The 24,225-nt window shown below is 37.6% G+C and overlaps 1 protein-coding gene across 3 annotated transcripts; it reads right to left on the minus strand.

Annotated features, from left to right (window-relative positions):
- Positions 1 to 1,794: 1,794 nt before the first annotated feature.
- ICOS (inducible T cell costimulator) lies at positions 1,795 to 23,453 on the minus strand. 3 transcript variants are annotated; one of them, XM_045559209.1, is made up of 6 exons: positions 10,496 to 10,949; positions 9,865 to 9,945; positions 7,575 to 7,913; positions 6,788 to 6,894; positions 5,371 to 5,455; positions 1,795 to 3,792 (listed from the first exon to the last, which is right to left on the minus strand). In XM_045559209.1, the coding sequence occupies exons 2-6, from the start codon at positions 9,905 to 9,907 to the stop codon at positions 3,779 to 3,781; spliced, it is 588 nt and encodes a 195-aa protein (XP_045415165.1). In that variant the 5' UTR covers positions 9,908 to 9,945; positions 10,496 to 10,949; the 3' UTR covers positions 1,795 to 3,778. The 3 variants fall into 3 exon arrangements, with proteins under 3 accessions (XP_045415165.1, XP_045415164.1, XP_045415166.1); XM_045559208.1 differs by lacking the exons at positions 9,865 to 9,945; positions 10,496 to 10,949 and adding an exon at positions 23,313 to 23,453; XM_045559210.1 differs by lacking the exon at positions 10,496 to 10,949 and having other exon boundaries at positions 9,865 to 10,006.
- Between the last annotated feature and the right edge of the window lie 772 nt (positions 23,454 to 24,225).

Consider the following 24,225-nt stretch of genomic DNA (forward strand, 5'->3'; position numbering starts at 1 on the left):
ACCACCACAGGCAAACTCTGGGGGATAACTCTGTGGGGTAAAGCACAGGCCATGGGGTTACCCACCCTAAGCTCAGGGATCCACTGTGGCTGAGCAGAGGTCAGAGCCCAAGCAGGGTAAGTAGGGCATCCCCATGGCAGAATGACCCAGCCTGGGGTTTTAGAACCCAAACAGGGTGAAAAGGCCACCCATGGGGTGGGAGAGCCCAACCTGGGCAAAAGAGTAACAGAGAATTGGGCAGCCTGGAATGAAGAGTGAGAGCCCAAGCAGAGAGAGGAGGGTACCCCATGGGTCGGGGGAGTGACTGGAAAGAAGATAGGAGTTAGATTTTATACTGGGGGATTGATCAAGTAAATAAATATGTTACGGATGTAAGAGCCAGGTTTCTCACTGTCAGAAGAAGGACAAATAAAGGAATAAATCTAGAATGAATCACCATGTAATGTTGTATTGGAATTAATGGCATGGGTGTGACCTCATTGATTTATAGATAGATATTTAAATGTGTACATATATGCATACATATTATGTATAAATATACGTTTGTATACATACATATGCATATATGCACACACACTTACATCTATATTTATACACGTATCTATCTGTCTGGATAGATATAGATCCCCAGCTCTGTCCACTGTTGGAAATCCCAACATCAATGAGCATAACTAGTGTCTAGATCTGGGCTTCTAAAACCACTTTCCACTCAAAGAAACCAGGGCTCCTTAGGAAAGCAGCTGATCCCAGCACTGGAACAGGGGAGGCTCCAGCTGAGGCTGGAATATCTCATTCTAGAAAGCAAGGAAGTGCTGAAGGAATGATGGGGACACAACAGAAGGACACAAGACCCAGTTTGAATGGTTTCCCACTGGCCAAGGGTGGGTCAATTTCAGTATCAAAACAGAATAATAATAGTAACCAATTGTTATCCATTGAATAAAATAGGACACCATGATGTCATACAGATATAAATAAACAAATCAATAAATTGAAATTTTGATGAGGAACAGATTTATAGTTTCAAAGTAGTTTCCCACAAAATATTTATTAACTATAAAGAGGAAAAGAGCTTCCAGTGGAGCAGCTTGACAGACTCCACCTTAGTCCAGTGATGAAAGTGAACATTATCAGTAATGTAACAGAGCGAAATTGTGAGTGCCTACTAGGATTGTGATGGAAAGAGCACAGGATCACGTCTGTGTTATTTCTGCCCAAAAAGAACCAGTTTTTAATCATGAAGAAATATCAGACTGACCCACACAAGAGACGTTCTACTAAATAACTGCTTATAATCTTCAAAAGTGTAGCGTCCATGACATCTAGACTGAGGAAGTGTCCAGACTGGAGCACACGACACAGACATGGCAACTAATGCAAAGGGAGATCCTGAACAGAATCTTGGGCTATGAAACACTTTATGAAGATAGCTGGCAAATCTTGAATGTAGTCTGAGCACTGGATGCTAGCAATGTATCAGTGGTAATTTTCTGCTGTTGTTGGCCATATTGTAGCTATGGGGGACAGTGTTCTTGTTTATAGGAAATACATACTACTCAGAGGTGATAGGACATTAGATCAGAAACTTAAGAAAAGAACAGTCCTTTTGTTGTGCTTCAGACTGTTTTATAAGTTTGTGGTCATTTCAAAATTTAAAAAGAAAATGAAAAAAAGCAACTGTTCCAAGCAATTTAACTATTTTTAAGAACAAGGTCAAACTTGAAGTCCTCGCTAAGGTCATCAGTTCCCTGCCCCACCCCACCCCACAAAAAAAAAACACAGTGAGGTATTTTTAGTTACTGAATATAAATGTTTATTCCCTAGCTTCTTACTACTGCTAAACTCTATTTGATAAGTGGCTCCTCTTAAAACCAGATTTTATTTCACGGAAATTTTGTTCTTTAACAATTCACTTTGAAATGTACAGTGCTGGGAATGAGGATGCTTCAAGGCAAAGCTTGGACAACGAGACCAGGCAGGCCACTATGCACGCCGTCCTCCCCACACCCAATCTCCCTCACAGAAAGCTGCAAACAACTCATGAAACACCCCTACAAGGCCAGCCAGGTTGTCCAAGTCAGCCAAAAACAACACTATACTTGATTCAAATTACAAGTTCAGTACTGTACTGTACACATACAGCATTACACATGCTTAAGATAATATAAGTATGCATAATGACACATTAGGTCTCACTTGTAAACTATAAGCAGGCAACTACAAATTTTAAAACTACCAAATAACCCCATTTTACCTAAAGTTAAGAATGTTGCTGTATACACACTGACAGCTTCAGAAGCCTTGGGCATGCAGACAGAAAGTGGGGAAAATATTCCAGTTAAGCATTATCACGTTACAGGTAATTAAGGACATTTCTAGACAAGTTATATTCTAAAGAGGACTATATTGAAGGGCCAGGGCCAGTTTCCAACATGTGTGTGCTTCTTCCCAGATCCCGCAGGGCAGAATGCAGGTAGACCCACTGTGGCTCCCCGGGTGACTTTACCCTCTCGGGGCAAGAGCACCTGGTGGTCCCTTGCCCAGGGGAGTCCTTCAATCCTTGAAATTCCACCCAGGTCTGGAGAGCTGCTCCAGGATGATGGAGACCATTTTGACCTGCAAGCCCCGGGGCAGCAAGGCTATCATTAGGCAAAAACCTACAGTACCTGCAGCTTTGGGGTTAAATGGATCATTCGCTCTACCCCCAGAGAATGCTTGCCAATTAAAGATGGTTTTGCTTGCAATTTTAATATAATCTACAAAAACAGCCTAACTTGTAATTAATAGTACTATGAAAACATAGATAATGGTAGAAAACAGGATAATAAAATGAAGTTGCTTTTGATTCTGGGCAATGTTTCCTACCACTAATGTCAACAAAGTAAACCATTTTAACTGAATTTGGGGAAATAAGATGTCTTTCTGGAGCAAAAATATTCTTGCAAGGAGAATGCAGGCAAATACATTTATCATTAATTTTATATATATATGTGTGTGTATATTTTATATATGTGTATATATATTTTATTTATACACACAGAAAGAGTAAGAAGCAGAGGAAAAATGTAGACATAGCTCCCCATTCAGGGTGGCTGTCAGGCTGTCAGGTAGGCATGTTGTAGTATGTTTAAAAGGATGAGGGCAAGAGAAAGCATCTAAACTCTTGGTGGCGCGGCCAACTGGGGTTCAGAAACTGGAGAAGAGTGCTGTGTATGTACTTGTATTAGGACAGTACAGTTCACATGGACACCTCAGAAATAAAATAGTTACAGTTCTGAAGTGTGTCCCTCTACTGTCTGATTGAAAAAAAGAGTGCTCTATCCCCACAGCAAGAAGAGGTAGTCTGTTAGTGAAATGCAGGCAGATGCTGGCCCTGGGCTGCTCATTTGCTTTGCAGATTCAGTACCCTAGGCATCTTTTAAAATTTCTTGTAGATGTGTTTGTTTTGCTGGCTGTGTGCATTGCTAGGAGCAGATGTGGAGACAGAGATTCCATCCCAGTGAGGTCTATTTGTTGAGCACACAGGAGCTGAGCTGTCTATAAGGCTACTTGCAAGAGGGTGTTTGTTTTGAGAGAACTCGGCAGTACCAAGGCAGTCTGTTAAAATCCCTTTTGACTGATACAGTCATTGGTCCAGAATGAACAAAACACCATCAGGAGATGTATGTGGTCAAATCAAGTCAGACTCTCTGTGGTCCAGGAAATGAGGGAATCTTGTACTTCTGGTTAGGGAAACCTGGCCAACGTGGTTCATGCCTGGGTGCCAGAGAGTTCCAGATTATGGAGTCACATCTGTAACAAAAATTTAGCATAAATTCTTTAAAAGCTTTCCATGTGCCAATTCCCTTCAACAAATTTTCCCCTTTCCTTTGCCTCTCATGCACACACGCACGCACACACACACTCACCCCATCCAAGCTCGCCTTAATGCTTCAAGACTCAGTACCAGTTCCACATTTGCCGTGAAGTTGTACACAGCCCACCCTCGACTCCTACAGCAGACATTTTCTGAACTCCTCCCGGTGAAACCGCCCACCTCTGATTCCAGCTGCTGCTGCTGCTGTTCCAGCACAGTAGCCATCCATGCATCTCTCATCTCTCGCTTTTCTGCCTCCAGGTTCTTCCCAAGCACGGGGCATAGCTCGGGGATGAGAGAGAGCTATTGCTCTCTGCAGGCAACCCCACATCAGTGGGACTGGAGCCAGTGGATAAATGTCCTACTTGCCATCCTTCTGGGAGGCGTCTGCACACTCCGATGAAATCAGGCCCCTGTGGCCAATAGCTGAGGGTCCTGCACCCTTCGTTTGCTCTTCTTCCTCCTCGCCTGTCTCACTCTCCCTGCCCCCTCACCCCTTCTTCCAGGATCACCTCCCAAATCAACTGTTAATACTCACACCCAAGTCTTTATCTCAGGCTTTGTTTGTGGCAATCCCAACTAAGACAGACCTCATTCTCATGAGCACAGAGATTGACAGAAAATATATTTTTTCAGTAGCAGAGCAACAATAGATAAGCTCTTTACTAGTGTCAAAGCTGTGGTGTTGACTTTCGGGGGAACCAGAAGTCACTGAACACTCTGGGCATCAGTTTCTGTCATCTAGAAAATGAGGAAGTGAACTAAAGGAGACCTCTTAGCTCCCTTCCCAAGCTGTAATCCCCTGACAACACAAGCTCTGTGTGTGCCTTGACCACCGAGGGGTGGTAAAAATGCTGTGGCTTTGCTTGTCATATCATTCCAACTTCAAAGGCATAAAACGTACACATTTTCCACAATTTATGTTTCAGATTTTCTGAGCGCTTCTCAAACTTGACAACACTCAGTTCTAACACTCAACAGTAAAGGTCAAAGTCTCACCTAACTGAGACTTATGAAGCCATCCATGTTCTCTCAATTTGCATACTCTTTTCATCAAAATAAGTGAATATCTTCACTAATTTCTCCTTCTTCCACTTGGTAGCACCAGCCCAGGTCTCTTTTCCTACTCTCAGTCTCAAATTCCCATGTACCTGTGTAGCTCCCACAGGACCTGACTCAGTAACGTGCACTTAACCGATATTCGGTAAATGCTGCTCAAATGACTTACTGAACTTTTCCACAAGGAAGACTTAGAATCAGCCCAGTTTTTGAAATATCAATTGGAAAATCGCCTTGATACGATCGTGGCTTATGAACTTTTTGTTTGTTTCTTTTCAATCATGGTTTATAAACACATTGCTTATTTGTTTTCAATATATTGCAAAGAGCATAAATCCAGTTAAAGTGAAAAATCCAGATTTTCACAGAAAGTACTAAAATTAGGCCTGAAAACAAAAAATTAAAATTCTAGTCTTAACCCAAAAGGACCCTCTTCCCTCCCCAAATCCCTGTACCTGTAAGGATAGGTTTTTTGGCTGTCTTCACCGCTGCCATGAACATGTATTCGCTGTTAGGGTCGTGCACACTGGGTTGATACTTCTGAAAGAAAAAGTCAGAAATGTGGTTTGCTCTTCCCCATCTCCATCTTTATTTTTTTTTTTGAGACAGAGTCTCGCTCTGTTGCCCGGGCTGGAGTGAGTGCCGTGGCATCAGCCTAGCTCACAGCAACCTCAAACTCCTGGGCTTAAGCGATCCTACTGCCTCAGCCTCCCAAGTAGCTGGGACTACAGGCATGCGCCACCATGCCCGGCTAATTTTTTTTTCTGTATATATTTTTAGTTGGCCAGATAATTTCTTTCTACTTTTAGTAGAGACGGGGTCTCTTGCTCAGGCTGGTCTCGAACTCGTGAGCTCAAACAATCTGCCCACCTCGGCCTCCCAGAGTGCTAGGGTTACAGGCGTGAGCCACTGCGCCGGCCCATCTTTATTTTTTGACTTTTATATTCTTTGTTGAAGTGAAATATGACAAAAGCATATAAATGTGACTTGGACACCTGGCTTCAGGCTAAGTAGGAGAACAATATGAAACGGGCTTTACATAAAAAGAGCTTTCTCCTGAAATTCCTTCCTCATTTTTGCTTTTATTGCTTCTTCCCCTGTAGATGCAGATGTGGGCCCAATCTCATTCTCTTGCCTCTTTATCTCTCCTTTCAAATTCCAGTCTGGCACAGATATACACTCTCTGGCCGATGACCACATCGTGGATATACTTGAGTACTACCATACTCCTAGAATATGCAGAATGATACAAGTTCTTTAATTGAGAAAGTGTAATGTGAAAACTAAAAAGAATACCCCCCGGCACAGAGAGATTTTTATTGTTGTCATAGCTGTTGTTTATCTTTCTGAATAGCTTTTTGGTAGTTTTCTTTAAAAGCAAGGCATCTAATAACTTACCATGTAAAAAAGCTGGCAATTGCCTTCTCAGCTACTATTTCCACTTCACAAGACTTTCTCACCGATTGTTTTTAACTTAGCAGGTCAGCGAAACTTATAACTGTTTCATCTCTGTCCTCTTAGGAAGCTTAAATTCAAATTTGCAGCCTACGCGTAATAATTTTTAAAAAATCAAAGGCATCTATTTTTATGTTTAACCTTCCTCCTCACCTTTAGTCTTCCCTTGGCCCCAGTTTCTTCATTTTTTGAACAATAATAATAATATCTCTGTGTAAGCCATTGAGTCAAGTCTTTTTTGGCATATGTATGCTATAACACAAATAAATAAATAAACTTCTGCTCCAAGTGATTAATTAGTAGATATATCTTGGGGGAAAGGAATTGTCTGGCAAGAGCACTGTGTACTTTTGATGAATAAATAATCACTGATATACCTCAATAAAGCAGATTCAAGAAAAGATAGAAATTGCTCACCTTTTTTGTAAGCCAAAATGTAAATAAGCATCCCAAAACACAGACTACAGCAAGAGCTGCACATCCTATGGATAACCAGAATTTCAGTAGGCAACAAACTGGTGCTTCTGTGTTAGAAAAAAGATATATTAATAAAAAACTTGGAGAATAAAATCCCCTCTTTCACTGCTGAATCACAAGTTCTTTTATCAAATTTAAAAGAGCTATTTAATCAAATGAAGCTTTTCATCATAACGATCGTGAAATCCAGCAAATGACAACTACCATCATCCCAGTATTACAGCAAGGATCCAGAAACTAAAACCTAAAAGACTATACACATATATGTTTATAAATGGCTTTTCTGCCTATATTTTTGCAAGAGTTAGTAGTAAAAGTAACGTTATAAAACTATGATTTTTCAGTCATCTCACTCCATTCCACAAACACAGCACAAACCTAAAATCTTAGGTAAGTAGAGTTGACAGCCATTATTAAGCCATGACTTTGGTTATTTGTCTTAATTTTTTTCCTAAATTTTAATGGTATAGGTGTTTTAAAGACAACATGACCTATTTCTAACTCAGCAGTCTACGTGAATAACTTATAAATTGTTAATTAATACTGATTAATATTAATGATAATAAATCATCCCTTATATATCCTCATCATAAATGATTGCCATCAACTGCAACTAAATGAACTCCAACACAAAAGTTATCTATTTGTCTAATTGTTTTCATTAGTAAGAAAAGTTGTTAAAACATGTATATATTCTTAAGTTTGGAAGATGAAAGCAATGTCTTACCATAAATATGCAAATATTCTCTTTTAAGAATGCCTACTTGAAAAGGAGGAGGATCAAAAATTGATAGTTTGCAGAAGTAGTAGCTGGTATGAGAACTGTCCAAGTTATATAGAAAAAAAGAGACACTGTTGTTGGACAACTGAGATTTACAAAATTTCAGATTCTCAATGGACACGGTGTTTCCACTCTCCGTTGTCTTAGTGAGATCACAAAGTATTTGCTCCCCTTTCAGCAACTGCATTTTAAATTGCTGGACAACCTCAGGATATTTGCATAAAACTTTTACACCTCCGTTGTGAAACGAGAACATCTCATAATTGGCAGAATCATTGATTTCTCCTGGATAAAAAGAAAGATAACAAGCAAAAGTGACATTTCACGTATATGTTGCCCTGATAATTATATTTTAATGTAAAATTAATTTTTTCTCTTCATAAAGTCCTGAAAGAGCTTCAAGCCCCCCCCCCAAAAAAATAACATAAAACTGTGCGCTAGAAAAACACCTAATCAGAAACTTGCTTATCATATGTGAATACATAACATGGAATATATTGAATATTAAATAATATATTTACATGGTATGAATTAAACAGGTATGGTCCCTGCCCTTTGGCTGCTTTCATAAGAGAGGCAGATGATAAACAAATAAATATGTAGTGATGCACCGTAATCTGTGTTAGGAATAGAATACTACCCAAACAAAGGTAGTGGGGTTGGGACGTGTCATAATTTTGACAACAGAATCAGAAAAATACCACTTTAAGGAAGTGAGTTTTAAAATTGAAATTAAAGGATGAGTAGCACTTAGCCAAACAAGCAGAAATGATGTAGTTTAGGGAAAAAATTTTCAAAAGTACAAAATAGCTTAAACCAAAGATGATTATATATAAACGTATGTTTATATTATACCCTCCTGCTGGAGAGTAAAAGAACAGATGAATCATTTTCAAATGACAGAAACGTGTTTCCTCTGAACTTCATCCACTGAGAACCGAATCAAGGCCTGATATAAAGCTAAGCCCCAGATTTTTGTTTATATTTTCATTTTTTAAAATAAATTTAAGATCTTAGGAAGTCAGAGTTGTTTTTGTGAACTACACAGAGATCACAGAAGGAAGAAACTGAAATAGTTTGGCCCTGGTTACAGATTCTGAATTATTAAATTATAAATTCAAACTGTTCTTTGCCTTCTTTTTCCTTTTTCTATTTTCTTATTTAATGTGACAAAGTTTCATGCTGAAATTGCTTGAGAAAATTATTAACATGATAGTCTCTTACTTACATTTTGAAATCTCTTGTCTTTATTTTTGAGAAAACTATTTGACAAGTGTAAAGAATTTTGAAGGAAAAAATTACCTAGTCCTCCAGGGAAATAGAAATATGTATATTTTTGTTCTTTATCTTCCAGAAACACACTGGTTTCATATAGCAAACATACTATTTTGTGTTCTCTCTTGTCATTTAATGTCATATCATAAATATTTCATTTTTACATAGTCATCATAATTATCCTTTTTAATGACTATAAAACAGGGCATAATGTTAACCCATTATAATTTATCATAACTAATAATTATAGTTATAATAAATTATAACTATAACTAATGTTGGGTGTTGGGTTATGTTATTTTCAGCATTTTGATTTTATGTAAATATTATGACATTTTTTCAAATTGTTTAAAAGTTATTATTGCACTCTATATTGCCATTTTGCTTTCTGAAATTTATAATACGATTAACATTATGCAAGAGGACCCATTTGCCACGCTTCTGCTTACACTAGTTGCCTTAATTTTATTGAAGATTCACCACACTTATTTTTCTTAATATCTCTAGGCTTTAATTTATCTCTCTCTTATTACTATGGATTTTTACTTGGGGAATTGATTCTGAAAATAAGCACAAGTGTTCCAGCTTTCAGTTATGGCAGTCCCTATTATTGAAACTAATTCCCATGCCAAAACAACCAAAAATACTGAACAAAATGTCTAAAAATATTACTGAAAGGACTAAACAGCTAAAACAAAGGAGGAGAAATTACTAGGTTAAATATGAAGGGAGAACCAGAACTCAGAGAAACAAGCAGCACTTGGAAGCTACTTTTACTCTAAGAGCATTTGCTGTTCTCCCCAATTCAAACTTTTGTTTTTATGTCTCAACTCCTAGAGTCTGCGAAGTGATGAATCCAGTAGAAAACTCTCTCCCTAATAAGCTGGGATACCAAAGAATTACATCCTTACAGCACAGGTAAACCAGAAGTCATCCAGCCCCCATTCAGATTATAACCCACCTTCAAAACACTTCAATGGTCCAGAAAACCTCAATCCTTGCATTTTGTTTAAGGTGGTCTTGCACTGTTATTACCCCTAGGCTTTTGAAAGTAAAAATGCAAACTGTTACGGGAAGAAAAAATTTATATCCTAGGCCTCAAATCATTCCTACACATAATATTTAATTCAATGACAAGCACACCATAAAAACAATGACACACAAGGAAACAGGGTAACAACAGAAATAACAAACTACAAAAACAAACCCACAACTAATATATTTGAATTATCAGGTCTCCAAAATAAAACAATTGAGTTTATTATTCTTAAGGAAATAAAGAAAAACTTGTAATAATATCTGCAATACACAGTAAATTTTTTTAAAGTCAACTAATGTGAAAAAGAACCAACTAGAATTGGCCACAAATGCACTAACTGAGATTTAAAACTCAATGGATAGGTTTAATACATATTAGAGCTAAAGAGAGAATTGATGAACTAGAAGATGGGTTAGAAATTATTCAGAATACAGTCACAATCCAGAGGTTCAAGAATTCTGACAAATCACAAGCAAATTTTTTAAAAAATATGCACGCCTAAACTTATTTTTTGTGAAAATCATTAAGTATCCAGAGAAAAGAGATTGATTACCTTCAAAAAAGCAACTGTTAGACTGACAGGTGATGTCTCAGCATAACAATAAAAGCCATGATACAGTGGAATTATATCTTATATCTTCAATGTGCTAGAAGAAACTGTCGATATAAAACATAATGTCTAGAAGGATAGGGAAGGCATATGTGATTTGAAACTTACGTAAGTGAAGTGTGCATGTTGTAATTTCTTGCATAACCACTAAAGTATAGAAACCGATTATGTAACCTAAATGAATAACACAAAATTCAGTCTAATAGCTTTGTCTAAAGAGGGAGAAAGAGTTGGCATCAGGAAGGAAACAGGGGTAGAAAGCTTTCTGTGTGCTATATTTTATTTCTTGACCTGCGGTGATTATGGAACTGAGAGAGTATGCTTTATAATTATCCATTAAATTATACATTTATAGTTTTTTCACTTTTCTGTATGGATGTTTCATTCTACAATAAAATGTTTAAAAGAATACAGAAGGAAAATAATGCTTGCTTCATTTTAAAAACTAGAGGGCACGAGGTGAGCAAATGGTAAATGGGGAAGAACTGACAGCATGAGAATAGGTGTGGTCTAGATTAGATTCAAATGAAGGGGCCTTATTTGTCTAAGAGTAAATTACGTTGCCTTACTGTTGCTTTGATGCTTACGTCTCTACCGTCTGCTGCAGAAGATAAAATCAGTGGACTGGTTCTCAGTTCCTTTCAAAATGCTCAGAACAAATTTCCCAGAGATTTTAGAATGGCAGCAAGTAAACCACAAAGAGATTTTGGAGCAAAAGTGTCTGCAGCCACACAGACATAGATGTATTGCTTTCTATTTCTGAAGATGGTTTTGTCAGCAACTTTTTCTCCCTTTGTACCCACGCTGTGACCAACACAAGAGGAAACTAATGGTTGGCAGTGCAGTGTTGTGGAAGTGCAATGCAGTGATTCCCAAGGAAACCAGAGGCAAATTCTGGCTCCGCCACTAGGAAGGCTCTGTGACTAGGGTTCCCCTCTTCATCTGGGAAATAAGAAAGTGTTACAAAAACATCTTAAAGTTCTTTCCAACACTTACTTTCTATGGTTTCAGAATCAGAACATATCCATATGAGACAAAACAACCAAGAGAGCTAATGTTTTACTACTGGGTGAGTCCTCCACAAGGGAAGCCATGTTCCCATAATTCTCTCTCTATCTCAATATCATCACAGGCTTTTCCAGGAAGTCAGAAGAAATTAAAATGAATGAGACTGTTGTTCTTGCCCACAAAAGGATTTAGGTAGGGATAGGAAGGCTGTGCCTCCATTTTTCTTAAATGGTATGACAAGAGTATGTGCCATTAACATGAACTGGGGATTCCAAAGTGTCATTTGTATTGGACACTTTTAATTATTCATTTTATCATTTTTAACCTAAAAACTACCTGGGTCACTTTTTATTATTAAATGTAGTGATAAGAAAGCTGACTCAGGTTTCCACATACCAATGTTCAAGCTTTCCATCTGGAAAACCATTTGGCAACTCTAAATCTGCAATTTGAATGTTTTCAACTATGGTGTTTAATCAGTTACTTCATAATTACTTTGGCACCTAGAGAACAGATATGCTTGTTATGATTTCAATATCTGTCCCCTCTGAAACTCATGTTGAAATTTAATCCCCGATGTAATGTAGTAAGAGGTTGGACCTTTAAGAGGTAATTGAGTCATGAAGACTCTGTCCTCATGAATGAATTAATCCACTCATGGGTTAATGAGTTAGTGGATTAATGGGTTATCACAGGAGTGGGTTAGTTATCATGAGAGCATGTCTGTTACAAAAAGCCATGTTGGCATGTGCTCTCTCTCTCTTTCTCTCTCTCTCACCTCTTCACCAGATAATACCCCACCCTGCGCCACCTCAGGACTCTGTGGAGCATCCCCACCAGCAAGAAGGCCCTCAGCAGATGCAGCCCTTAGACTTTGAACTTCCAAGCCTCCAGAACTATAAGAAATAAATTTCTTTTCTTTGTAAACTACCCAGTCTCATATATTCAGTTATAGCAACAGAAAACAAACTAATACAATGCTCAAATACCAAATCACAAATCCTTCTTAATCTTTGGTAACATTTGAAAAATAATACCAAAAGGAGACTAAATAAAGCATGTAATGGATAAATTTGTGGAAAATATGAATACGTTAGTTTCCTATAACTGCATATGCAGCTAGGAGCTTCTTTTTTTCTCCTCCTCCTCTTTCTTTTTCTTCTTCTCCTCCCCCTCCTCCTCCTTCTACTCCTCCCCCTCCTCCTCCTCCTTCTCATTTTTCTTTTTTCTTTTCCCATACCACGAGCCAAAAGCGAGGATGTATTCTCCACCCTCCTTGGATGGTCTCCCCAAATCTAATATTCAACCTGGAATACTAGTATGATAGCACCAATTTTTATGGACAGTGTCTGTTCTGACTGGTTGGGCGTCAAATCTACCTGGTCAATTTCTCCACCATACCAGCCTTGAAAAATTGTGACTATCCCCCTCACCAATCTCTGTCTTCTTGCTCTTTCTTCCTTTCTCTCATGCTTACATTTTTTTCCCATACCACCTCTTAATATAAAATCCTCCTCCACAATATTCTCTCTTGCCATATCTTTCATATGCTCCTCACTCTTCCTAATGTACCATTTCCAACTCCAATAAATTCTCATAGACACTGTCCATGTTTCAGGCATCCTATAAACACCCTTACCTTCATACTCTTGGTTTCCTATAACATGATTTAACCTCTTCCCAGCATCATACAATCTGACCTGCTAAACTTAGAAATCATACAGCAAGTCTAATTCTTTCATATACAGACAACTGAAGGTCCAGACAGCTTAAATTATTTGCCTGAGGTCACATAGCTTCTTGCATGCATGAAATATTTTTGGGTCAATCCACAAAGCACCACTAGCAACAACAAATAGCAGTATAATTGAAGCAGGCAACCACATGTAGCTAGAGAGTGGTCACTAACAACTGAGTCTTATAGGACCACTGCTAAAATCTGTCTGCAGGAGGAAGGCCTAATTTCCTGTAACTCTGTTTTCTGTTCAGCAGAATCTATCCACTTCTCCTCCATCTCAGCTGATACTGGACCAAATCTCCCTCTGGGACTTACAAGAGCTTCCTGACTACAACAGCTTCTGCTTCACCCTTGCCCATTTACAATTCATTCGCTAAGAGAAGCCAGATTCTCTGAGAGAGCCATACATAATCAAATAGTGTCCTTGCCCTGCTTACAAACTTCCAGTGGCTTCCCATCCCACTTATGATGAATCTAATGCCTTGCCCTGGTTTCCCATGACTTCTGTGACCCTTCTTGCACCTCCAATGCCATTTTGGACCACTCACTCACCACACCACAGTCACACTTCCCTTCCTTCTAATTCCTCAAATGCACGAGGCTGGTTACCAGGACCTTGAATTTCTCATTTCTCTACCTGGAATGTTCTCTCTGATCTTCACCTGGCTGCTTCTTTGTCATCATTCAAGAGTAATAACTCTTGTTCAATGACCATTGGCCACCCAGTCTAAAGTACACATCCAAGCCATTTTCTATCATATTACCTGAGGTAGAGTATTTATCACTGTCTAAAATCATATGGTTTGTTTGATTGTTTGCTTGTTTATTTTCTGGCTACCCCAGTATAATGCAAGCTTTACAATCAGGGACCTTGTTGGTCTTATTTGTCAACCTATCCTAAGTATCTACAATAGCACCTGATAAGTAGTAAGTTGCAATAAATGTTTTTGGATGGATAGATAGATAGACGGGTGGATGGATGGGTATATAATTAGATGAACAAATGAATACATAGATCTCATGACATTATAAATCTGAGCAGATGAAATATAGAACAAAAGAACCAAAAGGGCTTTTAGAAATAAGTTAAACCTTTCATGTTGTGTTTTACATTTATCAAATTAAACTGAAGCCAGAAAAGGTGAATATCTTGCCCAGGATTATATAGCTCATACCTGGAACACGATCCCTGGGTTAGCTATGTCATGCTGCTTTTCTTCTGGAAACAAGCACATGAAGATACACAATCATGCATATAAGACACCACCCCGACTGGGATGTAAGGTCTAATGAAAATGATCTGTCTGAGCTGTGAAGAAAAAGTTTCTCTACCTGCAAATACCCACTGGGCTCATAAATACTTATTCAGATGATTTATGATTCTCTTGGCCCTTATATGTCTATAGAGGAGAGCACAAGTTTAAAGTTGGTTGATCATTTGAATCCTCCAAATTATACAGCAATTAAATTTGCCCAATATATGACCAGGACAGGGGCCCCTGAACCAGTGACTGTTCTAATATACCCAGATGTTTTATAAACATAGCATGTTACTGATCTGTGATAGAAACACTGTACTATATCTTTTAGCACTTAATATATTGTTAAAAACACAAATAGAAAATATGTGCTCTTGAATCCCGGCAATGAGTCTTAAAAATCAGAATATTAAATATGAGTTTTTATCTTGCTATCCATATCTGTTTACTTTGTGTTAGAACTCCTAGATTATAATCACTCTGGAGGAAAGATACTATATTTTCTTAATTACATTGAGTACCATGTTTAACGGTATATTCTTCCCAATGGAGGCTCAGCTGTTAACTGTTGCTCACTATGATTTTTATAACAATTGTTTTGATATCAATAGGCTAATGTTTTCAAGAGTAAAATCAGAATCTTTATATTAAGTAATTTGTTTAGACTTCCAAATTTTTAAAGGATAAGAGAATTTGCATCTTCTTTTGGAGGACTATCAAGAAAATTTCTGAAGAAAAGGTCATTTACTTGAGAATTGCACTCTAATTCAAAAGAATTTATTTGCAAGTCAATTCTTTTATTATCTAAACTATTTCATTTCTCCAGTATAAGATGGTCTTGCTAGGACCCATCCTGCTAGGACTCTTTGCAAGCAGTTGTGTTATTCTTGGTTGAAAATCCCTTGGAGAAAACATTTTGAGAGCCCATACAGTGCAAGGAGTGCAGGACAGATCAGCAGTGTGATTTTATTCTCCTTAACTCAGACTCCGAACCACAAACCTCCTCAAAGGTCTCAGAGTGGTAGAAAGATAAGATCTCCTGAGTTTGCAATTATTGATAGTGCTTATTAAACACATTTTCAATAATCAAACAATGATAAGCATTAGCTTAGCACAGCATATGAATGTGACACAGAGACAAAGTTCTAAAAATTACAGTGTTTATATTAGGTTTTAGTTACATCTGATCTTTTACTAAGAAATTCTGACATTTAAAAAAAATGTACTTCCTACCACTTCTCTTTACCTTTCATAAAAGCAGTGTCATTTTTATGAGTCTACTAGCTAAAACTTTTAGAATCCTTTTTAGTAGATTTTTGTATGTGCCTCTTTCTAAACCTACATTACTCTTCAAAGACATCCATTATCGAAAGAAGTGATTGAGGTCAAGGAGGTAGGAAAGGTAGACAATATAAACTCAATTTAATTTAATTTCTAGCATTTGAAGAGGGAAAAAATGGAAGCCAAAAAATGTGAAGAAGAAAAGTGAGGAGAAAAAGCCAAAAGAGTACACAGGAACACACATACACACACACACAATGTGTGAATTGTTTTTACTCTCCAAGGAACTCTGCAGGGGGCACAAAACAACCTTTGGTTCCCTAAGCATGTATAATAAGAAAAATAAAAGATTGATTTTTCTCCTAGTTAAAACTGATTTCTTTGTGAAAATGGAAAAATCCCAGAGGTGTTAGAAAACTTTGTTGCAATATTCACAAAGTAATTAATTTGCAAACAAGTTACTTTGTTAGTTATTTCATTGCCATTGAGTTGAAATGATGATACTAGGAAAATCACAGGAGATTAAATGAACCCAACTCTCCTCCACAGAGGGGGAGGGAGAAGGAAGTTTATCCACACCCCTGCATGCCCACGTTGCTTCCCATTCCTCAGCAGCTGTGCAAAGCTCTTTGGGCACACAGTGTTCACTGCATGAACTCATTTACACCTATGGCTTCGGCTCTCATTTCTACCCCAGGAACACATTTTTTCATCTCCAGCTCAAACCTCCAGTCCCTTGTTTCCAACTTCCTTTCAACATCTCTATCTGGATATGCCCTGACACAGCAAGTGGAACGTTTCCAAACTGGCACAGTCACGTGCTGCATAAGGACCTTTCAGTCAAGGACAGATCGCATATATGATGGTGGTCTCATAAGATTACATACTGTATTTTTTACTGTATCTTTTCCATCTCTGGGTATGTTTAAATCCACAAATATTTACCATTGTGTTACAATTGTTTGCAGTATTCAGTATTCAGTAACATGCTGTATAGGTTTGTAGCCTGGGAGCAATGGGCTACACCATATAGCCTAGGTATGTAGTAGGCTCTACCATCTAGGTTGGTGTAAGGACACTGACGTTCACACAGTGACAAAATCACCTAATGACACATTTCTCAGAATGTACACCTGTCATCCTGCGACACATGACTGTATTCACTCACCAAACCCAAACCCTACCCTATCCTTTTAGGAAGTCACTAGTCTGACCCTAGGAACCTCAGAGTCTTCCTCATTTCTTCCTCTCTCTGATTCTTCTCACCCAGTTGGTCACCAAGTCCAGTTGACTCTAGCTCACGGATATCTCTTGAATTCAATCCTTTTTTCCCATTCCCATTGCCAATCCAGACCTTGCTCGTGTCTTTCCTCATCTGTGGAAGCATCTTCTTGACTGGCCTTCCCGATGCCAATCTCTGCCCCCCCCCCAGGTCCATCTTCCATGCTGTTCCCAAAATTATGTTTCTAAAAAGCACTTCACTCCCCAGCTTAAAAGTCTCCATTACTGTCCTGTTTCTTACAACGTAAAAAAAAAAAATCTCTGGCGTGACACAAAATGCTTTCACAATCTCATGGGCCACCTACTGAAGTTATACTGAACTTTTTGGCCATTCTTCATATTATGACTTCTGTTTCCATGAGTAAAAATATCCAATTACCCCTTAATCTGACTAGAAACCCTCCTTCATTCTTTAATAACCCTTTTAAATGGTAACTCCTTTCTTGAGTTGTTTCTGAGACTCCCAGACAAAGACTCTCATCTCTATGCTCTCAATAATACTTTGTTTAGATTGATATGTTTACAATGCATATCATCTTCAATCATAATTATTTTTGTCTATCTTCCTCATTTAACCAGGAGCTCCACAAGAATAAGATCTTCATCATGGTTGCCTAAATAATCCCAGGACCTGGAACATAGTAGAAGCTCAATAATATTAAATAAAAATGAATAGAAGAATATGAAGGCTAAGCATGGTTGGCAAGTGTAACAGGCCAAGGAGAAGAGGTGAGAAAAGTGGAGCAAGATACCCTAGTTACTGAATTTGAGGAAACATTTATTTCCCAGTCAAAAGGCATAGACTCAAACTGAATGTGGCACAGCCAATTCTTTAAAACCAATAGTTCCAGCAGCTTCCACATAACAACAGCAGCAGCAGCATTAAGTGCTTATTGAGTATAGGGTACTGTATTAAATGCATTACATCCAATATGTCATTTGATTCTCAGAACAGCCTTTTAAGTCAGAATATCTATTTTTAACCCTAATTTATAGCTGAGGAAACTGAAGCTTGAATAACTGGCCCAAGCTTATAGAGTCAATACATGATGGAGGCATAATTAGAACCTGGACAATCTGACACCAGGTTCTACACATTTAATGAATCTCTTAGTCCAATAATCTAGTCAGTCTTACCCCCTCATTTTCCAGAAGCTAAAGCATAGAGGCGAAAGAGACTTGCTGAGAAATAAGAAACAAAAAGAGGTTTTTAACATTAAGCTAGATATGGAAATGATTTTCAGATATTTCTTTTCCTTCAGGGTATATCAGATAGATTATTGCCCCAAATATTTAAAGTAGTATTCACTTAGTGCCACATACATGTTCTGTAACTGAAAGGGTTATCATATACCAAAAAAAAAATGTTTAAAAAATTTTTAGATATGAATTTACATTGTGCTTCACACATTCATTTCCTTAGACATTTTCTCATTCCTCAACTATTGTGTATTAAGCTATGCTATGTATTTGAATTTACAGCAAAGTCTGGGTTCTTGCTCTGATGGAGTCTAAATTCTTAATGATTATCCCATAACTTATCTGCCTATAGAAAGGTACAGAAATGGATTCACATATACAAGAAACTTTCATTATAATTAAATAAGTGCAAACAGGCATTTCTATGAGATTTTTGCATTAGTCCTAAATAGTGTAAAATAAACAGAACTTTAATTGTGGATGCAGTAGAGGGTTGATTGTTGTTGTGTTGTGGCTGGTTTTGCATGAATGGGTTCTTTGATGCTGAGTCCTAGGGGAACATAACATTGGCTGTAAAAAAAAAAAAAAAAAAAAAACCTTAATTTCTGAAATTCAGAAAAGTTAACTTTAAATGACCATCCATTACAAACTGACAACCATGTGAATAAAAAATAAACAAATAACTATTATTGCTTATTGAAAGTGCTGTGTGTGCATAGACAGAGCTCCAGCGATTCTAACAGTAGTACTGGCTAACTGAGTCAAAACTCTTGAGTCTGTTACACTGCTTGGGGACATTTTGCTGCTTCTTCGCTTTTCATCAAGCAGAGTAGATACAAGCATCGTTGTCATACATGACCCAGAGGAGGTTTATATCCTCAATTTCTGACTCTCTAAACTTGCAAATCTTTGCCTGTTTTGATCAATCTTATAGGCCAAAGCAGTGAAAAAAATCATTTTTGACTAACAGTTTCAATTTGTGTTACATATTCTCTACATATTTAAGTTCCACCTTCTGAAATATAATTTTGAATTTTTGTAAGAAGGCTTCAAATGCCAAAATTCTTATTTTACTTAGAACGACCAAAAAAAACGTCATTTGTCAGACTTAGTTTATTATAACAGTGGTAGCACAAAGGTGCCATTTACAGAGAAAATGTGACCTTTTCTTTAGTTATTGCAGGCTACAAATGATTTTAAAATATATTTTTTTAAATCCACAAACTCTGATAAGTCATTTTACATATAAAACTCAATATTCTTAGAATAGGGAGGTAGTAGTAGGAGTTATGGGTTGTGCTCAGTTTACAACTATGAATAATGGGGTGAGTTTTTTAAAACTAAATAACATTATGAATCTTACAGTGAGCAAAGATAAGAATTTAGGTCCTCCCTATACACCTACATTTTATTTCTACGAAGAAATGGGAATATGCTACTAGTAACTTAGAACTAAAATATTCAATTTCATCATACATCAGGGTAAAAGAAAGACATCTTTACTTGTGCTGGAATTCAGAGAGTTAGGAGTATTTTAAGAAAATAATGGAAGCCTTCTGATCATTGTATTAGAACAGAGATCACAAGACAGGAGCAGATGTCCAGAATGATGATGTCACTGAAAATATTTAGGGGCAAGGGTGCACACTAAAAGTGGAAGGAAAGAATGTCCCAAAGTTCTCATATCAGTGCAGGAGATGGGGATTAGGCACATCAGGCAAGGGCATTGTCATTATTTATAAATAAATGGACATTCAATTAAAATTCTCTGAACATGATAATGACATAGTAAATTAAGAAGTATCATCAACCTTCCAAATTAACCAGAGACAAAGAAGAGAATTAAAAAAAACTTCATCACACCAGCAAAAATTAAAGAGAAAAGCAAAGATACAACAACAAAGGAAAATAAGTAGTAAATAAACATAATACTGAAGAAATAAAATCAAGTATAGGCTTATCATGCTGAGTGGGAATGACCTGAATTCATCTATCCAAAGAAAAGATTGACAATTGGGATTTTTTTTTTGATCCAGCATGAATACTGGAAGGGCATACTGCCAGGAGACATTTATGCAAAGTCCTGGAGAGGCTGGGAGGGGCTGGAAGGTCCATCTCCACAGACTTTCTGAGCACCAGGGAGGAGAAGATGCTGGAGACTCCACCCGGCTGTTTTCCCTGAGGTGCTGGAACTCAGAAATCCCTGCTTCAATGCCTGCGTGACAAAGCAAGGCTCAAAGTGGCCCTGAGCGGTATCTTCCCCACTTCCTCGCTGACCATATGCTGAGACACACAGGCTTATCAGACACCATCTGCAGTGGGCAGTTATGCCCACTCTGGTGCACACACTTTCACAGTGATCTTTCTAAAACCAGAATTCGTCAGGTCACTCGCAAGCTCCCCACTGCCATTAAAGTCTACAAAGAGGGTCTTCTAAATCCAGTTAGAGGTTCACAGTTTTCCCAGATCCTTTTACAGTGAAGAGCTTCCTATTGTTTCTGAATCATTAAAAGAACAAGACTTTGTTAACTTTTACATTGGGATCCATCCAAGACAGGAAATCACCAAGACTTCCAACCTTCTTAATTCACCAACCAAATAACAAAGTTGATCAGAATTTCTCTCCCTTGAGATTTCCATTACATCTCTGCAACTTCAACAAGGTTTGGAAAGAATGTGGATGTTGGAGTTTTAGTTTTGGTTCTGTCACTAATTACTGTGTAACAAATCACTTAGCATTTCCTGGTCTGAGATTCTTCAAACACTGACTGATGGCAAGAATATCTACATCTTCGTGGTATGAGAAAGTCTACATAGTTGGAAGGATTAAAAATATGACAAAGAGGACCTGCAAGTACTTAGTTTACTTGAGTTTGGCTCTTTGTGTTTAGAGCTTTTAAAATGGTAGATGCTGGATACGTGTATTGTGCTGATGTTTTGATGATTTTTAGCAGATTTATTACCACCATTCAGCCACTCATGCCTCAGTTTTGCGACATGTCAAACAGCATGCCACATGGCATAGTTTTCTGCATAAGAGTGAACATTGATTTTACTTATTTAGAATCTAAGATGAATATTATTCCACAAGTACAATTATTCATCAGCTTCGTCTAGCAACTTGAAGTAATCTTACCTAAGGCTGGATCTATCCCTCCACAGAAATAACAGCAATACCAATTCAAATCTTCCGGGCACAATGCTACCACCATAACTGCCCAAATTGGTTTGGTATAGTGGAATTCTTCTTAGCAGTACAAACAAACCCATCAATGACCTATACAAACGTTCTCCAAAGAAAATCCAAAATCTTTAGCGTATCTCGTGTGGTCTAAATGGTGTGGCTTTCCTCCAGCCTAATCTTGCACCAAACCCAGCCTCTTCCTTCTCTGTGCTCAGGTACGTCTGCCTTCATCCAGTTCCCTGACCTTACCTCATTTCCTCCTGCCACAGGTCCTTTGCACTTACTCTTTCCATGATCTGGAATGTTCTTCCCCACTTTCCTATCATTCTCCCCATTAATTCCTACTTGTCCTTCAAATCTCAGCTCAGGTGCCACTTCCACAGCAAAGACTTCCATGAATCGTGCTCCCCAGCCCCATGTGCACACCCACCTAGGCTAGTCAAGCTCCTTGTTACATTGTCTTACAGAACTGAGTTTTGCCTGTAATTATCATTAACTTGTGGGATTATTTGGTTAATGTCTCTCTCCCTACCATTTGGTTAGCTTCAGGAAAACAGGGACTGACCTGGTTCTGCTCCTCATCCTACATACAGCATCTAGCACAGTACCTCCTGCACAGCAAGTGCTCGGTGCTGCATGAATGAGTGGGTGAATGAATGAACAAATTTCCATTCTGAAGTTATTCATATGTCATTCATGCTGCTAAAGGACTTCATGAGGTTGTAGAAAGGCAGAGTTAAACAGGCAAATAGCCCAGAACTTCCCTTGGGACCCTAATTTACCTTCCTGATTCCAAGTAGACCTTAATTCCTCATTTTTCTTTATTTAAGAGCATTTGAATCACTTTGAACAAGCACAAGATCAAATATTTGATCAATTTGATTTTGGTTTTTTTTATTTTTTGTAAAAATAATCCAAGTCTATTTCTCGTACCTCTGAAAAATTTACTCCTAGATAGAATTATAGCTACTAAAAGTTCTGCTTTCACTTTTAGTGTTAATAGAATTTCCCCATTTAATATAACCTCACTTTCTTTTTTCCAGCCTCAAGAACAGGGCTCAGATTCAAAGAGAACATAAAAGTAATACAAAAATGCACAGAATAAAAGGTAGCAGAAACATGTATATCAACTTACACCGTATATGGCATTATTTAAACTGTTCACATAGAGTCTGACATGTACCATCCACAAGAAGGAATCAGTGATTCCAGAATGATTTCTTTTAATGTATACAAGGGCTAGGAAGTATTTTTACATCATCCACTCATCCTTGGCCTTTCAGGGGGAACCCTGATACTTAATGTCAATAAAAACTCTATGGCAGCCTGGGCATTTCAGACGACAGACTATACCAGTAAGATTAAAATCAAATCCTTCTTTTCAAAGCCCTTCGATTTTATTTTCTACCACAGAAAAGAATTCCCAGTCTAAATGCCAGGGCTATTTAATTTTCATTCTGTTGACACAAGTCATTTTGCCTTTCATCTTTCTCTAAGAACAGTAAGCCATTCTGCCACTTTATCCACTGACAGGTAACTCCAAGCAGGTAATTTTAAAATTTAATGGTCTGATGAAACATTTTTTCATATTAAAACACAGTATCAAAGGCAGAAATGCAAACTCAATGCCATCCACAGTGACATGAGTGGCATGGTGCCCTTGGCCATGTACTTGGGCTGTTCTGAAATTGTTCCTACTTTCAAAAAAAAAAAAAACTTTCTTTTTGGTGCCAAATTTTTCTACCTTTGATTTTTCTTAATGTTCACTTGAATTATAACTTAATAAGTAATATTCAATAGGCCACTTACCTGTTACAACTTCAATTTGGAAGCAGAAGAGAAAGAAACACCAGCGGTCTGACTTCATGTTTGCCAGAAATCGGTATAATCCTCTTGTTCAGTGTTCAAAGCTGACAGTGAATTCACGTTCTTGCTTGTTTTCTATTTGCTGGAAAGGAAGTGGGTTTTCTGGGACCTGATGTAGTGTCACATTTACCACCAACTCAAGGGGGTGTCTTTCTTTGATGTCAATGTCTATACAGAAGGCATTATTGCTTAAGGGGGTTAAATGCTTAATCCACAGATTATTGATGATTCTGAAGAAAGCAGAAAATTTTACCCTTATTCTGGTTTAAGAGACAATGCCTATTTTTTAGAACCACCCTACTTCTTCTAGTCAATAGCTATTGGATATAAGAGGATCTAAAAATACTCACATGATGAACAATACATATATTTTGATACATTTCTATGTTTTCCTGTTTGCTCCAGAGGTGTGAAAGCCTTTGAAATAGGACAAGAAATAAATAAAATTGTTACAGAAATTAAATGAAGAGATCTGAAACAGGTGCATCATAGAAATCCAGGAAGTAACATTTACATGGCATTCATGGTAAAGTATAATTTTCCAAATGATAGGGCCAGTTTTAAACTAACCTAAACCCATATTACAGCAGTCTGTAGAAACCAGGCATTCCACACCTACAGGCTCAGATGAAAACAAGAACATTGAAAAGCCTGCCATGCTTTCTCCACCCCTGCACAGAGATAAAGTAGATAATAACAATAACAATATAAATAATTATTTTTATATGAAATAATGCATCTTAATGCAAAATGTATTAAACGTAAAATAATATATACTTAATACATATAAAATATACTATGAATACAGCTAATATTATATTTATACTGTTTTACATATATTTAAATGGTTACTATT

Source organism: Lemur catta, chromosome 8, assembly GCF_020740605.2.
Source record: "Lemur catta isolate mLemCat1 chromosome 8, mLemCat1.pri, whole genome shotgun sequence".
NCBI classification, from domain to species: domain Eukaryota; kingdom Metazoa; phylum Chordata; class Mammalia; order Primates; family Lemuridae; genus Lemur; species Lemur catta.

What these genes read in the sequence shown, in the direction of transcription:
- ICOS (XM_045559208.1), bottom strand. Translation starts at nt 23,370, where the DNA reads ATGAAGTCAGACCGCTGGTGTTTCTTTCTCTTCTGCTTCCAAATTGAA. An exon ending in CCAAATTGAAGTTGTAACAG is followed by an intron (nt 7,914 to 23,312) that starts GTAAGTGGCCTA and finishes CTTTTTATCCAG; the next exon opens with GAGAAATCAATGATTCTGCC. An exon ending in AGAATATTTGCATATTTATG is followed by an intron (nt 6,895 to 7,574) that starts GTAAGACATTGC and finishes TTTCTAACACAG; the next exon opens with AAGCACCAGTTTGTTGCCTA.